Source organism: Monodon monoceros, unplaced genomic scaffold (genome assembly GCF_005190385.1).
Source record: "Monodon monoceros isolate NGI ecotype Baffin Bay Population unplaced genomic scaffold, NGI_Narwhal_1 Super_Scaffold_9, whole genome shotgun sequence".
Classification (NCBI taxonomy): Eukaryota; Metazoa; Chordata; class Mammalia; order Artiodactyla; family Monodontidae; genus Monodon; species Monodon monoceros.
In genome coordinates, this window is record NW_021703786.1 from 11,932,461 (window position 1) to 11,950,938 (window position 18,478).

The 18,478-nt window shown below is 40.8% G+C and overlaps 1 protein-coding gene across 3 annotated transcripts in view; it reads right to left on the bottom strand.

Annotated features, from left to right (window-relative positions):
- The window catches only part of TAF15 (TATA-box binding protein associated factor 15), a 29,481-nt gene extending 16,705 nt beyond the window's left edge, over positions 1–12,776 (bottom strand). Inside the window, exons 1-7 of one of the 3 annotated variants that reach the window (XM_029211973.1) lie at positions 12,672–12,776; positions 6,178–6,217; positions 4,603–4,654; positions 4,436–4,520; positions 4,251–4,353; positions 2,077–2,270; positions 537–657 (exon numbers count right to left, since the gene is read on the bottom strand). In XM_029211973.1, the coding sequence (XP_029067806.1) occupies positions 537–657; positions 2,077–2,270; positions 4,251–4,353; positions 4,436–4,520; positions 4,603–4,654; positions 6,178–6,217; positions 12,672–12,678 (602 nt within the window). In that variant the 5' untranslated portion in view covers positions 12,679–12,776. Of the gene's footprint in view, positions 1–536; positions 658–2,076; positions 2,271–4,250; positions 4,354–4,435; positions 4,521–4,602; positions 4,655–6,177; positions 6,218–11,981; positions 12,333–12,671 lie in introns of those variants that run through there. The other 2 variants (XM_029211974.1, XM_029211975.1) reach the window with 2 other exon arrangements.
- Positions 12,777–18,478: the final 5,702 nt, after the last annotated feature.

Below are 18,478 nucleotides of genomic sequence, written 5' to 3' on the forward strand. Positions count from 1 at the left end.
AATTGTTTACTTAAGAATGGGGACAAAATAGTTCAGTTACATAAAATCTTTCTCTCATTTGCCAACCCCAAATTTATAATCTGCTATTGCCTCCTAATATTTTCCCTTCCCAAGGGGATTCAAGATTAAAGAACAGCCTCTCCACCTTCCAATCTAGAATTAACTTACCTTGTATTTTCTACATATAAAACACTTGGATTTCCCAGAGTCATCTTTTAAAGGAGTTTAGAGTCAATAGTTCTGGCAGGAAAAACATAGTTAAGTGGTTTAACCACACCATAGTAGGGGACTTTTCTCCATTGGTATTTAATATATACCACATAAACTAACGGCTAACAAAGCCTATTTTGAGGTAATTTATGTGACATCTTAAGACTGAAAATAAATTTTGAATTTCTGTCCTCTTCTCTACAACATAATCTCTTTTATAGGCCTCTTAACTAAATCAGATGATGGAATCGAACCAGCTAAGTAACAACAACAACAAAAAAAGAGAGAGAGAGAAGAAATGTAGACATCTGTACCTAAAAACTTACCTTGATCCTGTCATAGGACCTCTTCCATCCTTGTCATATCCCCCACGCCCTCTACCTCCTCCCTGTGACCCGCCATATCCTCTATTATCTTCTCCATACCTACTCACATCACGACGGTCATCTACAAAAAAGAAAATTAATACATACATACATAAACAACTTGAAATTTCTGACAAAGGCTTTCCACAACATAATATTAAATAGCTCTTTAGGTCACCTGTGACCTTCAGAAAATGGCACATGTGCACAAAACTCAAATGCAAGTCATCATAACACCATCTGGAATTAAATGTATGAGACTTATATGTGTGTCAAATTCCATTCTACCAAAGTCAGAAAGCAAAATGGTGATGTGGATATCACCATTTGATGTGATGATAATATGGAGTAGTTTGAGTAAAGTACATTAGGTACAGAACTCTAATAAATTAAAAGAATACCCTGATCTTAGGGACTTCCCTGGTGGCGCAGTGGTTAAGGCTCACGCTCCCAATGCAGGGGGCCCGGGTTCGATCCCTGGTTGGGGAACTAGATCCCACATGCATGCCGCAACCAGGAGTTCACATGCCACAACTAGGGAGCTGGCAAGCCACAACTGGGGAGCCCACCTACCACAACTAAGGAGCCCACAAGCTGCAACTAAGACCTGGTACAAACAAATCAATCAATCAATAAATAAATACTTTAAAAGAATATGCTAATCTTAAAAGTTATTTTTCATGTCGAAAATATTTCAGTGTAAATCAAACACAGACAAGGAATAACTAGATTTTCAAACTGAGAGATATTCAGTGAATATATTCAATGAAGAAGATATTCAGTGAATGAGCTTCCACTCTTACTCATTCACTTGTTCATTCATTCAACTATCCAACAAATATTTATCGAGCAGGTATAAAAATGAGTAAGGCAGGACCTTTGCCCTTGAAGCATTCATTTTTATGGCTGATCAGGTTCCTAAATATCATGATATATATAAAATGATATACATAAAAGAAAGAATGACTGGTCCTTCTTAGTTGAGGTTAGAGAAGGCTAAACTAGGATCATAATTTCCTCAAATCACATACAGCACCAGTACCAAGATAACTGGTAGCATGGACTTCCCTGGAGGTCCAGTGGTTAAGACTCCGTGCTTCCACTGCAGGGGGCACAGGTTCGATCCCTGGTCAGAGAACTAAGATCCCACATGCCACACGGTGCGGCCAAAAAATAAAAAATGTTTAAAAATTAAATTAAATTATAAAAAAGAACTGGTAGCAGCAGTATTCATTGTCAAATGATCAGTTGACTGAGACAACAAATGAAATTCAAAAACTCAGCCAGCAAAAAAATCACGTGACCATCTGGAGTCTCCAAGAAGTTCAGAAATATCAATCTAATAAACTAGTTTTGATGGACATGAGACAGAACATATGTTCAGGGTGACTCTAAATTCTTACAAACAGTTGAAATCCTCTGTGGGTCTTTTAATACAGAATTCAATACACAATTCTATGAAGGGAAAAAAGGAAAAATAATAGAGGTCAGCATATCTTACCTTGTGTGTGGTGGCTGTAATTTTCCCTTTGTGAATGGTAGGATTGCTGGTTTTGATTATAGGAATCATGCTGCTGATCATAATTTGACTGCTCGGCATAAGAGCCGTGATGTTGATCATAGCCTGACTGCTGGTCATATGAATCTTGATGACCATAGTCTGACTGGTCATATGAAGGCACTCTTCCACCTTGGCTAAACAGAAATCAAGAACTTGAGCGATTTTACAGAAGGACTGTTTACTGCAGCAGGCTGACTGAGACTGATTGCTATAAGAGGCCTGCCCAGCTAGACCTCATCCACATTTACTACCCTTTTCTGGTAGGAATCATTTAGCTCTTTTATCTACAGAATCTTATCACCAATGGAATGACTTTCAAACAACAGTTCTACTATCACTGAAGAGGTGTCACATCATGAGAAAAAACACACACACCTTTGAAAACTGTAGAGAAGCAAGAAAATCACTATGGTTTTTATCATCTCCTTGAATTAAAAAAAAATTAAAGATGACATGAAGTACAGTAATATGTCTGACTCTTTAACAAACATGACACAGCAAGTGCTGACTCCTTTTAATAGTTACACTAAAAGGCTCTATCTCAGTTTTAACAACAATATTATTTAATAATATTTTGGGGACTATTTTCTTATCTTTAGAACCTTACCTTTAGTACATTCTTCTAAGCATCTTCAATAATAGTAAATTTTAGAAAATAGCAATAAATCATTCAAAGTTTTAATCTGCTGAGTAAGAGGAAGGAACTTGCTTTGTGATGCCATTTTTTAACTGAAACAAAGTCTAACTACCAAATGAGACTGCTTTATTTTCTCTTGCAATTCAAAAAGAAAATTCTAAGTATGTTCTGAGCAATATGACTATTAATTACCTACTCTCAGGATGGGAATGTTGAAAGAAACACTTAATTGGATTTGAGTTCTAATGTTTACTCAAAAAAAAAAAGGTGGGGGGGCACAAAAATGGCCTCACAACTTAATAGTCACATCTTACTCCGCATCAAATGAGCAAAACAATCTAGGGAAAAAAAAAAAACAATCTAGAGGCTTCCCTGGTGGCGCTGTGGTTGAGAGTCTGCCTGCCGATGCAGGGGACACGGGTTCGAGCCCTGGTCTGGGAAGATCCCACATGCCACGGAGCAATTAAGCCTGTGAGCCACAACTACTGAGCCTGCGCGTCTGGAGCCTGTGCTCCGCAACAAGAGAGGCCGCGATAGTGAGAGGCCTGCGCACTGCGATGAAGAGTGGCCCCCGCTTGCCACAGCTAGAGAAATCCCTCACACAGAAACGAAGACCCAACACAGACATTAATTAATTAATTAATTTAAAAAAAAACAAAACAATCTAATAAAGGTCGGTTCCCCAACTCCCTACCCAAAGCACATCACAAAGGTCAGAACCCTAGACCTTCACTTTAGAATGACTGACTGTCAAACCAAATCTAACATTTCTCTTTGGTCCACATTTATACATCACATTACCAAAAATGCATCCTTATGAAAAGATTCTCCTTAAATTTAAAACTAACCAGGCTTGAAGAGCCTTCTAATGTAACACGCTTTCTGGATAGTATTCCCTACATTTGTACTTTGTAAAGCACAGTAAAAAGTAAGTTGCTATTACTAAAATTAATAACAAGTACAGGCTCCTCAAATCAGAAAATTTAAAAAAAATATATAAGACCTGTAAAATTGCTAATATTCACCTACCTATATTAACAATTAAAACATTTTTTAGGGTATTTGAAATACGTGCATAGGTTTTGGCACTTTTTTCTTTAATATTTTTGCCCCTGAAAAGGACATTAAATACATTAAAATGGTTAAAAAATAAACTGGAAATGAAAAGTAAGCATTGATAAGTCTCCTTTTATAGGCAGGTTTTTATTTCATCTCAGGTATAAAGCAGAGGTTCAAATTTTGTGCATTCACTTACAGCTAAACTAATTGTACAAATAACACATCATAAGAATCAAATATCAATACTGACAATCTCCACATTCTTTATAATACAAAACTGTGAAATTCATACACTATCAACACTTTTCTGGGAAAAAAAAAAAAAGTTTAAAGCTAGGACTTTGTTAGTGAAAGCTGTTTAATACCCAAAGTGTTATTTCCACTTCCCAACACCTCAGTACTTTCACTGTTTCCTTACCCTCCTGATGATTCCATGTTTTGCTGTGCCTGGTTATTATAAGATTGCTGGCCATATGAGCTCTGCCTTTGATTCTCATAACCACCATAGGACTGTGAATAACCTAAAGATTGAATAGATATACCATTTAGGAAAGGTTCTGATTTTAAATTTCTAAAACAGCAAATTTAACAAATCAGTCCAACCTGATTGGCTTTGTCCGTAACAGGAGTAGCCGCCATAGTTCTGCCCATATGAAGAATCAGTAGTTTGCCCATAGCCAGAATAGCTCTGAAATTTAGGTAAATACAAGTTTCATTGCATATTTAAGATTAAAACTATTTATAAAGAACTCAATTTATATTTAACCTACTTGTGGTGCTTGTCCATAACCTTGGCTGCCTTGATTTCCATAGGAAGAATAACTGTAAAAGAAAAGTGTACTACTTGAAAGAAATGTGCTAGAATTTAAAAGCTTAAATTAACCCTATCTTCATTTTCAACTTTCAACTCAAATACAAGCTTCTTTCCTGAGAAACTGTTGATCTAACTACCTCTTCGAGTCTAAATTGAAAGGTGATAACCAAAGACTGTCAAAGACATAAATAAAATCATTCCCAGACCTCTTAAATGCCAAACACACACCAGAAGTTTTGCTTTGACAATCTCCCACAAATAAACAAAACTTCACCAGAGCTAGAAAATTCCAACAGAATTATGCTTGGATGGGTGGGAGGCTGGGGGTGGAGGGGAGTGACTACATGGTAGCAAGACCCATAATAAATATCTGAAGCAGAAAAATAATGACTCTTTAAGTTAGAGCTTTAATCAATTTAGCTGTGCTGTGACAGATTAATTTCTTCCTACCATTTGCCTTAAATTTGCCTCTAACATCCTAGAAACTGCACAGTGTGGCACTAACCATCCAATTGTTAGTGCCTCAGTAATGAAAGGCATGTATATCTTCAGAATACTATCATAGAACGAAAGTATATTGTATCTCCAGTGTCATAGCATAGGATGGCATAGTTTGTTGACTGAATGAATGAATACACGCAGCTTTCTCGGAGTTGAACTTTCTTTAATTTTAGTGCATATAAGCTTTAACAAGTCAGAAACAAACTTTCTGAATATATACCAAAGAAAAATAAAACATATGCCAAAAAAAAAATCTTACTATTTTAGAGCTATCAAATGCTAACAGAATTTCTTAACTTTATAAAACATATTTCATTGAATAAACATTCGCTAGTTGCCTACTATGAGGGTCTATCCCATGAGAATAAAAAAGTCAAATCAGTTTTGTTTTCATGAAGCTTAAAACTTGATGACAGAAGGTATCTGAGTTGCTCTTCTGAATATCTCACACTGAGCTGCGAAACACTTATACTACAAGTGAAGGCTGCATTTCTGGTAAGCAAGAGAATCCTACTGCATGTATACATTCACATAAAAACAGACTTTTCTTTTTATTGTGAGCATGGTGAGGATGATTTTTTTTTTTTTTGAGGATGATTTTAAAAATGCTAAACACTTCTATCATAGTGCTTCAAGAAAATCCACTCCAGAAAAAACACATTTAGCATATTATATACAATCAAAAAAATTAAATGCTTTTTCTAAGCTGTTATAGTTCAACTACTTAAATCCTTTTAGTAATTGTTTCTTCTAAATAATTTCTTAAAGAAAACAATCTTTATAATACCTATGAGATTCATTTTAATCTCTAGGGGGCACCTATATTTACTGATTCAAACAGCCTTTTAAAAAAAGAAAAATATCTTACAGCACCTATGTACATAGGCTGACTCTTTCCCCTTCACAAGCTAAGATTTAACTCTTTTAAGACGTCAAGATACCAAAGCTTAAGAGGAAAGCCTGACTAAATTTATCTTTTTTTCTCAGTTCTACTCGTTCATGGTATTATTGAAATGTATGTATACTTTACCTTTGCTGCTCACCCCCAGACTGACCATAACTTCCGGAATCTAAAACACATAAAAAGAATTTTTAATCTTATTTAAAATTAGGCTTCCCTCAAAGGCTGACTTTAGCTCTTACAGATGAAATGTGATAAGAAAATATCATGAACTACAGAAAGAAAAACTAGAAGTTAAAAATACAGTGCAAGGAAAAATCTGTGCCAACAGTATTAGCTATTTCCAGTAACTACAGCTTTGAAAACAACTACTCTACAAACATGTCCTGATGGTCACAAAAACCAAGTGAACAAATGAGAAACAGTCAGTGTAAAACCCATCCTTTCAACAAAAACTCAAAAGCTCAAGTTATATTATCTTTATATATAAAAAGATGTTTAAAAAAACTAATTAGGATCAAAAAGGGGAAAATGCACACTCTAAGATAAATCCCCAGGATTACATTTACTTCATATCCTTGCCAGCCTAACATATACACCATTCCCTTGGATTGGATTGGATTGCTTTGGCTGTCAGCAGCAACAAAAAGATCTCCAAAGACTTGGTAAAAGCAGCTAAGCCACTTGATATATACCGACTCAGCAATACTTACCTCTAGCTTCCTTGTTGGCAATAAAAACTACCAAGGAAGGCATGAGTTGAGTAATATATGTCAAAATAATAATAATAATTTGAACTGTGAACTTTTCTCAATACTTTAAAATGTCGGTTATTCCAAAAATTTTTGAAGAGGCTCTACCCTCTAGGCTTCTCCTCAGAGTCAAATGAATGACCTAATTTTATCAGTGATTGAGTAAGAGAAGAATATCATATGAAATACTCTTTCAACTGCAAAAAAATGACTGATAGTCTTCAACTGCTATTAGGCCCAATCTCGTCTAATCTGAATAAAACTATTTGTTGTTGAACAGTTCTGAAAACCCGCCAAATATCAAATCACATCAAGCAATGACTTTTTCATTCAATTCATATAAAGCTACAATATGAAAACACTGTCACTGGCTGTATAAGTGGGTGACATCAAATTTCTACGGTAGAGATCGCCAATCAGACTGAACAAGAATTTTTTTAATCCTTAACTACTAAAATATTGAATGAAATCCTGACACAAACTACTTCTTTTATGAATGTGGACATAAGGCTACCTGAGATGAAAAAAAAATTTGTGCATCACTGCCCATAATAATAACATGACTAGATTTGTAACTAACCAAATAAGAAAAATATGAAACGGATACAGAACCTAACTGGATCATAAAGAGATTAGATGCATCTATCAAATGGCAAAGGAAGTTAGTTTCAACCAATTCAGAAACTAAAAAGGATTACTGTGGGAGGAGGGGGTGTATGAATAAAACAAATATACATACACTGGGGATGCATGAAGCTTTAAGTTAAATTATATCCCAAGGCACTGACGTGGGTTCTCCCAGTGACAGAGTGGAGTCCAAGACCTTATTGTACTTTGGCTCAGGCAAAAATTATAGAAGTACACAGCACATATGTCATATGACCCTGCCTTAAATCTAATAAGTATCAGAGCTCTTAACTCAACTTCAGCTCTCTGAAACTGTAAATCTGACTTCTTTAGCTGGCTGACTTTAAAACTCTAGAATATAGAAATAAGAGTATTGACCAACAAGTCGAGCTCTTAGTGAAAGTAGATGTTTTACATTCACCAGAGAAAATCAGTTTATAAATGTTATTTATGGCATTTTAAACAACTGCACATTATGAGTACTTGACACTTGAGCCTTGTATCTGGGCCCATGAATTATTTAGGTGCTTTTATTTCCAAGTGTATAGGGTTTTGACACTCTTTGTGGTTTTGTCTTCTTATTCCACTGCAGCTAGAAAAGATATTTTCTGTACTATTCCAGGTATTTGTTAGGATTTGCTGTTTTTCGCTTTTCCCCTTGGTAAGCGCTTTTACTTACATAAATGTCTCCTATGTGCTTGAAAAGAACTGTATTATCTAAATGTTGAAAGAATTCTGTAAATCCATAAGATGATGCTTGTTAGTTCTATTATTCATATTCTTACTCATGTTTGGTCTACCTGATCTATTAATTACACAGAGAAGTATGTTTAAATTTTTTTTAATTCCCTATTTGACTCTGTATTTGTCAATTTCTTTCACTGAGTGTTTTTTTGCTTTCTACACTTTGAGGCCATATTGTTAAAGCACATAAAAGTACAGACTTACAGCTTCCTGGTGAATTTCCCTTTTTTTTCTTTTTTGAATTTCCTTTTAACATTACATGAAGACTATCATTAAAAATGTCCAAACTTTATTTTGACTGGTAATGTAACTAAATAATCTTCCTTTTGGTTGATGTTTGCCTGATTAATATTTTTCTATCTCCATACTTTTAACACTTCTTATTCTGATGTTTTAGGTATGTCATTTTTGAGAGCATACATCTAGATCAATTTTTCCCAATGTGAAAATCTTTGTCTTTCAACTGATGTTTTCATATTTTTATTATTGTTACTTTTTATTTATTCCTACCAGCCTATACTAGACTCTCTACTTACCAGGGTCTTTTTTTTTCAACTCCTTAACTTCCTTCTATTGGATTTTCCTTACTCCCTTTCCCCCTCTACTGCTTTGGAAGTTAGACGTTCAAATTCTGTTCTTTTAATAAGTCACTATTCATAATTTAAAGAGTATGTTCAATTCTTAACATGCATTCTTGATAAAGTTCAAAATGATCTTCGACCTCCACTAGCATACAAGAACTTTAATGCTATAATGCCAATCACAGCCTTCACCTATTATTTTGCTTCCACTTTTTCTTTCCGTTATCTTTTGCTTCCACTTTAAAACTCTAGATTCCACACAGTCAATACTTTTTATCTACTGCATTTGCTTCCTCTGTATCTTTTTGCATCCCACTCCTCCCTTTCGGATTTCTTTTATTAGTTCTTTCAGCAAAGGCCTGAAAGTGGTATTCTTAGTCTTTTATTTGCGTAAAAAAGTCAAGGTCAAACGTTATTTTTCCTCTAAATTCCAAAGATCATTTAGTGGCTTCTTAAAACTTTTAAGAAGTCTACCAATCTTACCTTTTCTCTATTTCCTCTGATAGTTTTGTCACTGGTATTTCATAATCTGCAGTTTCACATTTATGTATCTAGGTACGAATTGATTATGTCTCATGTTTGAGACTACTGCTTCTTGATCCATCAATTTTGGAAAACTCTCAACTATCTATTAATTCTTCACCATTTACTCCTTCTCGAACTCATATTAGATATATGACAGGACTTCACAATCTATTTCCTATACTTCTTAAAATTTCAATTTTCATCTTTATCCTTATGAACTGAATCCTGGGTAATTATATCTATTTTCTACCTCACTAATTATTTCTTCTGCTAGGTCTATCTGCAATTGAACTTGGCCACTTTTTCCATTTCTAGAAGTTACACTTGACACTTGATTCTTTTTCAAATCTACGTAACCATTTTCCACGTCTTGGTCTTAGGGTTGATTACTTCTTTTAGGTTTCTAATAATTTTAAACACATTAATACTCGCTTTCAGACTATTAGGGATTCAAATGCCATTTGTCACTCTCATTTTGGCGAATTGTCTTCCAGAATTCTGCAATGTTTTACTGTGAACTTATGTTCTGCAAGGCTTGTTTTTTCTGTAAGATTCCTCGTGACCTAGGCTCTGAAATTTCCTCAGAAAAGGTTTTTCGTTTGTTTTTACTAGAAACCCCAAGGTTACTGTCAGTCTAGAACCAATTTTTATGTTAAATTTCTTGGCCTGAGGTTTCCTGGACCTCATAACTAATTTAAATGTACACCGAAACTGTATGAAGCACAGGTCCCAAGTTACAAATTCTCAGGAAAAAACTTTTTTCCCTCACTCAAGGCCCAGGCTTCCTTGTTATCTCCTATCCTGGTACAAAGGTTTTTTCTAGTTCATTCTTTCACTTAAGATACAGTCCTTCAAACATCCAGGTTTTATGTAAGGGTTCCCATTACATGGCTCTAATGGTCTCAAGGCTGCATCTCCTGTCCTTAGTTATTTGGGCAATAAACTCCAAGTCTCTGAATGAGACCTACACCCTTCTCTATGCCTACCATGCTGGCTTCTACTTCATTTCTGGCAGCAGGGGCTCGCCCTTTGTTTTATGTAAGTTCTTGCATTTTTAGCTATTTGTAGACAGAGGATTTACAAGTTATCTTAGTCTGCCATAGTGCCAAAAGAAGTTTCTTGACTTCGTAATTTTTATATGTATAACTGATATTAGATTTGATTTTAACTTCAAAGGTGTCAGATAATTCACATTTGTCTGAGAGTCTGACTCACAATATTTACAACTCTGATTTATTTATTATGTAAGCATTTATTTTATTACGCTTATAAGTCTGTCCTGTCAGGCACCTGTAGTGGCTGAGTCAATTTGATAAGTTAAATTTACAATATAGTTTGGAATGTTTAAAGGACTTAACTAAACTTAATGCCATTAGTTGTTTAGGGGGGAGTCAAAAGCATTATTCCTATTTTTATACAAAGTCGAAAGTAGTATTTTTATACACAAATTACAAAATGTACAGAGTATATAACAACACTAAGTAGAACTTAAAAGATTCTAACTCTAATTGACTTAATGTAGAAACAAGCAATTATTAGTTCTTTTTGACATGAAAGTCAATTTTGATGTTAAAAAAACTCAAATTACAAAATGACAAGTAAGTGCTGTCTTGGTAATTCTAAAGACCAGTGATAATGGATTACCCAGCTCACACACTATTATGACACACTGAAAATCCTGGATTTTACAAACGGTACAGCTCTAAAACTTAATTTTCCATAAAAGCTACCCAGTCCTACAAAAATAAGCCATTGCTTTAAGCCAATAATTATGTCAAAAATCGAGACAAGTCAATGGTTTTTAATGAGCACTGTATACACTGAAATGGTAAATTTCTGCATGAAGGTGGGAGAATCTTAAAAAATTCTTTTTTTACATCACGGATGGGTTACACACCCTCCTGAGTGTACCTCTATGTACTTCTGTGGAGCTTTACCAGACTTCATTCCAAATTATGCAGCTGGTAAAATATGTACCAATGTCACCTTTGGGGTAAGAAATTATTTCTTGCTTGAGCAAGAATTAAAGAGACAAATTCTGTGCAATTAACAGCCTCTTACATCAGGTAGATGCCCCTTCCCCTTAAAGATCAACCTTCTGGCTTAACATCAATGTTAATCTAAAGAATGTTTATCATTTCCCTGTCCAACCATTCTTGCTAATTTGGTCTCCTCTCAGCCTGCTGCTTCCTTTTTGTCACATATTTCCACTCTTCTGCAAAACTGGATTACCTGGGGGGGGGGGGGCTGTGTTTTTGTTTTTTTTAATATCAACAAGTTCTCCCTTAAAAAAATGTAAAATACTCTGCCAGCAGTCATTTTCATCCCAACCATATGGCTTTCAGGGACGTGTTCTGCTTTTCCACCTGAAAAGTAACATGTAATTCTCATGATGGTTCCTAGCAAGTGGGGAGCCGGGTCTTTCTTTGCAGCCTGCGACGTGCCCAACAACAGAGGGCCTTGTGTGGCAGCTTGGGCTGGTAAGTCAAGAGCAGACCCACGTCCCGGACTTTATATTCTACTTTCGCAAGACCTAAACGGGCTGTCCTGATAAGACCAAGGCCTCTTTTTCTCTTTCACACAACGGGGGTGCCTCTGTCAATTTAAAGTGCTTGATGGAAGACTGCCTTTCCTTTGGTCTGTATGTTTCAACGTAAATGCCACAGGGACCTACAAGAGCCCATCAATAATAAACGGGGCTCACTTTCAAGCTCGTGCAGGAGATAAACAACTGAAGAGGTGAAGATGACAAACAAGGGTGAAGAGAAATTATACGCAAGCACCCCCATCTCGAATCCGGGAGGCTGGTGCGGAGGGAATGACGACATGTATGTAGGATTTCGTGTCAGGCAACGTCGTTTAAAAGGGCTCCCAGAGCGTCAAGGCCCCCACCTGATGAATGGGTGAGTCAGGAAGGCCCAGCTCCACGTCACGGATGGGGAAACTGAGGGACGAGGCGGCGAGATGACTGGCCGGAGGCCTCGCTGAAAGATCTGAGGCGGAGCGGAGAACCAGAAGCACCGATTCTCTCCGGCCGATGCTCTAATCACGGGCTCCCCCCGCCCCTGCGATGGCGTAGCGGCCTCCGCCCCCCGATTCACACACCCTCCCCCGGGAGCAACACGTCGCCTCGGGTTCCAAGGACAGGGCCAAGAGACCGGGGGCTCGAGGCGCTCCCGCCGGGATTTGCAGACGGAGAGCGTTGGGAGCGTGCGTCCCTCCAGTCCAACATGGCGGCGGCAGCGTCCGCCCCCCCCCCCCCCCACCCCCCCCCACCCCAGCCTCCCTCAGGGCCGGAGACTTTCCCGCGGGGCCCTCCGGTGGGCGGGAAGACGGCCCAACCCCGCCGGGCCCCTTTTCGCCGCTGCCGCTGCTCGCTGAAAGTGTCACCTACCCGACATGACTAACGGCCGCGGCGCAGAGCCCCCACAACCCGCAGAGAACAAGGAATACCAGAACCAAGCGGCGCTGCGGCCGGAGCCGTACTGAGGGCGGCGCGGCGATCTGGCCCCGAATGCGGGACTTCGGCAGCCAATCAGAGGGCAGCGGGCGGTACCACAACGCCACGGCTCGAGGGGTGGCTCTGTGGTAGACCGGAACCCAGAGGACTTCAGAATCCCCGTTCCCCCCTCCTCGGACGGTACCATTATTGAGAGGGAATTGTGGAGAGGCCGTACCACTGCCGCGATCGGGATGGGGGAGGGGACTGAACCTACCCGTTACGTCCTGATTACAGTCCTATTTTTCACTTCATTGGATCTAATAGAATTCGAGGTTAGGAAGCGAAACAGGAGAGCCTTATAAACGCAGATTATATGGTTAGAAAAGGAAATTTCGAATGGTATGTCCTAGTTCGCTCCGCTTGGGCTGCAGAAGGCTTGAGCCACCTGGGGGCGTTGGGAGTTGCTGAGCTCCGGGCCGTAAAGTCGTGACGAACTGCGGGACCAAGTCGCCCGCCTCCCGGTTTGTTGTAACTAACTTGCCGAGTAACAGACTACAAGGTGATACTGGAACAAACGTGTGCCTTAAAACGAAATCACACACAAACCGGACCCTGAGGATGTGTCAGGGTAGGGGGTCGAGCTTTAGTTTTCGGTGCTAGGATAATAGCTAATTCTAATTGTCAGGCACCTTGCATCATCTTGTTTAATTCTCACAACAGACTGATGAAATACTATTCCCACGTTACAGACGAGAAGGCAGAATTCACTTGCCCTGGGTCGCACTACTGGTAAATGGCCAATGTGGAATTGGAATCCTGGTAACCAGGCACCACTGCCTGTGGGTCTAACTATTCTGTTGCCCTGCCTACAGGGGCCTCAAGCTCTCGAGTCTGAGGTGAGGCTATGAAAGCTCAGAGAGAGCACACAAGGACATTTTCCCCAAGGGCGACGTGACATCTGATGAGACAAGCCATAGGTGATGTGCAGAAGCTGACCACTTCTTAAGTGGGGAAAAGTGTTTTTGATGACTTGGGACTTCCGCGGTGGTCCAGCGATTAAGACTCCACGCTCCCAATGCAGGGGACCTGGGTTCGATTCCTGGTCAGGAAATTAGATCCTGCATGCTGCAACTAAACACGTGACAAAGAAGATGCTGTGTGCAGGCAACTAAGACCGGGCCCAACCAAATAAACAAATACTTTTTTTAAAAAAGTGATTCAATATGTTTGGAGTTTACCCAGGAGGGGAGTGTGGTAGGAGATGAAGCCAGAAAATTAGGGGGCTAAAGAGCTGAGACCTTGTAAAGTACATTAGAGTTTGTGCTTTATTGAAGGCAGTGGGTAACTCCTGCCAGATGATTTTAAAGAAAGATCAGATTTGCATTTTCGGGTTGCAATATGAAGAATGTATGGGGATAAGAGGTGCCTAAAAGCAGGGAGACCGATTAGGTGACCAATGCAATAATTCTGGTGAGGGATCATAGTAGCCTGGACTTAGGTTGTGGCTGCGGGGATGGGGGTAAGTGAGAAGATCCCTGACATACTTAGGTAGTAGACTCAGCAAGATCTGGTGACCAATTTGGGTGGGAAAAGAAGTGAGAAGTCCAAAAAAAAAGAAGCGAGAAGTCCTGGGTAAATTCTGAGTTTCACACCTGGACAAGTGGGCAGGTGGTGGTGTCATTCACTGTGACCGGGAAAAGGAGGAGGGGCAGGCTGGGCTGGAGGTGGAGTGGTAAGTTCAGAATTACTGCCTGCAGGTCAGAAAAAGAGGCATGAGGTCATCTCTCTTCATTATACTAGCAGTAAATGAGAGCTCAGCTCTAGAGGTAGAGGGTCACAGAACTCTCTAGGCAGGTCCAAATAAGCAAGGCTAAAGAAATAGAAATTCTTTCATGACTAAAAGCAATTTAGCCATTCAGTGTATATATTGAGGAAGGCAACCCCAGAGGAGGAGTTGGGCAGGAGAGAATTCGGTTATTGCCAGTGGGGGGAGCAGGGAACACGATTTCTAGGTTTTTCTTCCTCTTTTTTTTTTTTAATTTTTTTTTTAGTTTATTTATTCTATTATTTTTGGTGGGGTTGGGTCTCCATTGCCGCGCGCGGGCTTTCTCTAGTTGCCGCCAGCGGGGGCTACTCTTTGTTGCCGATCGCCGGCTTCTCATTGTGGTGGCTTCTCTTGTTGCAGAGCAGAGGCTCTAAGCGCGTGGGCTCAGAAGTTGTGGCACGCGGGCTCTAGGGCTCAGGCTCAGTAGTTGTGGCATGAGGGCTTAGTTGCTTCTCAGCATGTGGGATCTTCCTGGACCAGGGATCGAACCCACATCCCCTGCATTAGCAGGCAGACTCCCAACCACTGTGCCACCAGGGAAGTCCCGTTTCCTCTTTTTGAATTTTTTTAGAATTAGGCTATTTTAAAAGATGGATATACAAAAAGTGTTGCTCATCATCAACCCCTTAAGTTTGTACCACCGTTCATTCATGCATTCTTCACTCAGCTGCCATCTCCTGAGGTCTACTAGGTGTCAGGCCCTGGAAGACCTAGAAATAGAGAAACAGGAAGCAGGATGGCTCCTGCCCTCCAGGAAGGGCCTTCTCATAACAGGGACAATACAAACCTATGATTCCAATAAACTACTGAACATGCTAGAATTGGAGGGTGCAGAGGGTGGTCTGAAAACACAGAGGAAGAGCACGTAGCCTACATGAAGGGTAGAAGGGTTATTAAGGAAGTCTTCCTGCAGGAGATGCCTCCTAAACCGAGCTTTGAAGAAAGAACAGGAGTTAGCCGGGGGAGTGTATATCGGGAACAGCATGCTCCAGGCAGCAAGGGCTGTATTTGCAGAGACCGGGAGAGAAGAGGGTTCTGGGAGTTTTTAGTGATTCAGTCTGGCTGGTCTGTGGAGTTGCAGGGGTGGGGAATGGTGATAAGTGAAAGAAGTAGGCAGAAGCCACATTTTGAAAATCCTTGTGTGCCTTGTGGAGGAGTTTGGATGTTAAATTTAAAACAATAGAGAACTTCTGAGGAATCTAATCAAAGGAGTGACATTTAGTTTTTTATATCCATTATCTCTTTTAATCTGGACAGCCCTGTGAAATAGATACTGCTGTTATCCACATTTTGTAGACTGAACACTGAAGCTTGGGGAGGTGAAATTCTTTACCAAGTTCACACAGCCAACTAGGGACAGAAACAGAGCTCACAACCAGGCCTTTGGGCCAAGCCCCACGTTCTTTTTGCAGTGTCTGTGGTCTCCCAAACTTGAAACAGAGAACTCCCAGGTCTGCATTGTTCTGGGGCTTCTTTCCAAGGGTCCTTCTCTACCACAAACTGACTCCAGATTGACTCCTGTGCCCTCCTGCCTTCCAGGCTTTTGCGAGGATGATTATCTGCCACAAACTTTAACCCTCGCTCTATGTATTTAGGGAAGACAGCAGGTACTTTTCATACATCAGCTTTAGCAGAATGCATCTGGGAAGGTCTTAGTAGTGGGTCTGTTTGCCCCTGATCCATTCCTCGGGTCCTCACTTGGGGAGCGGACCCCTGCAAGCTGGTTTCAATTTCATCGATTCCCTTAGGCGGTAGCTTCCAGCTAGAATGGCCAGGGAGCATCTCGGTGGGAAATTAGGTGGTAGAAGAAAGGGAGGATCAAGGGTTATTTCTCCTCCCCCACCCCCACCCCCCTGTCTGCCACAGGAGGTGTCTCAGGCAGCACCTATCTTCTCCAGAGACCCAGTTTCCCTTGGTGACCCTGGCTCTTGGGCTCCAGAACCCTACCCCTCCCTTCATCCCTCCAGCCTATGGTTGGTAGAGTCTTCTTGCCTCCACCCTGTTTGGCTTCCCAACTCTTCCACCACTGGTGTAGGGCCTTGTAGGACACCGCAAGGACTGTGAATTTACTCAGAATGAGAAGGGAAACCAGTAGAGGGAGCCATTTAGCAGAGCGCCAATAGGATCTGAGCTATTTTACCAGGATTACTCTGGCTGCTATCTTGAGAACAGATTGTAGGGGGCAGGGAGAGGTTATTACTCCCACCACAGTAGAAACCAGACCCCAGTGATCTTTTGCCTCTTTCAAAATCCTGTGGAGCTCACAATTGGACCACATAATTCAGGGCTTGCCTACCTGCTTAGAGACCAATTTGTTCTGTAGTTGGGTTGCATCGTTCATCTCTGAACCCCCCAGTGCCTCATACAGCACCTGAAACAGTAGGCACTGAAAAAAGGGGGTGGGGGGGACTTAAATGAATGAATAAATAAATGATGAAAAAAATGGCATGACTTGTCTAGAAACTCCTCAAGCTCAAAAACCTCATCCAGGACTTCCCTATATCTCCCATGGGGCACAGAGTAAGTGTTTGGTGAGTATTTGTTGAACACTGTAGGCCTGCTCTGTGCCAGGTGCCCTCATCACCCACCCCCACCCCACAGAGGGGTCCCTGGAGCCCCACACCTCCAGCCTTTGTAGAGAGCAAGCCTCCCACGGAGATGAGACTGACACTCCGCTGCGGCAGGGCGGGAGGAGGCTCCTTGTGAGTGACCTGCTGCCCTGTCCTCTGGACAGAGGCAGGCACTTCCTGTTTGGGGTGGAAAGGAACCAGACACTTTCCTGTTAGCAGGTCTTTTAAGCAAAGCCACAGATGCTGAACAGGTCCTGGCCCGGCCTTTCAGACCAGATGCCTGGAGGTTAGACGGCCTTTATGTAGAAGGGAAGTGGGGCACAGGGCCAGATTGGCCAGCCTTTTATTGTGTTCCTGGCAAGTCCCCTGGGTCCTGGTGTGAGTAAAAAACAAACCAGAAGAGGCTGACGCCCTGCAAACTGTGATGAGGGTTAGGGTTGATGGGGCAGCTCTGAGCCAGAAAGCATTGTTTGGGATGAGGTAGGTGTTCATGCAATTGTCCTGGGGCAGGACAGGCTTGTGTAAGTCGTGTGGATATGAGTGCATTTGAGTGTGAAACCCATGTGAAGAATACATGCAAGTCGCTTATGTCTGTGCACACAATCCCCAGCACTTGATAAGACTGAACAGTAATTAATTGTCTAGCTTGCTCCCCATAGCAAATCGGGGTAGTAGAAAAGGCAGGAATTATTATTGTACCATTTTAGATGGCAGACACAGAGAGGTTAGTTGACTTGTAAGGGTCAACAGAGTGTGAAAAAGGCAAGATTCAAACGCAGGTCTGTGTCGCTCCAAATTTCTTGCTTCTTCCAGTCCCCTAGGAACATGGCAGGTGTGTATGTACAGGGTGGTAGAAAGGGAGGTATACTTGTGAGTGTGACTACATCCACCTGTTCTGGAGAGAGGAGATCTCTCTTCCAGAGGTGGAGGTGTTTGCTAGAAAGTTAGGGCTTCCAAAATTGAATCACAGCTTAAAATGCACAGAGGTTATGGTCAATAATAATCCAGATTATCACAGCTAAAGTCCTCGCATCTCTGGAGAAAGCCTCCTTGTCAGCTCTCCCAAACTAATCTCACATCCTCATTATTCCTCTGATTATTCCTATCATTGTGGTTTTCAGAGGTTGATCATTCCATTAGTGCTTTTCTCCAGAGCTCAGAACTCCTGATAACATCTGCTTTGTGTTCTGCACATTTCCTGGGGTGAAGGAAGGGGCAGAAACAAAGCTGATTGTTTCTCATATTATGAAGAGAGAAACTGAGGCCCAGAGGGGCCTTGTCCAGGTCCACACATCCTGACTGATTCAAGGGGTCCTGGTCAGGAAGAGGACTCAACGGCCAGCTGTTGCCTTCTGTCAGGCAGG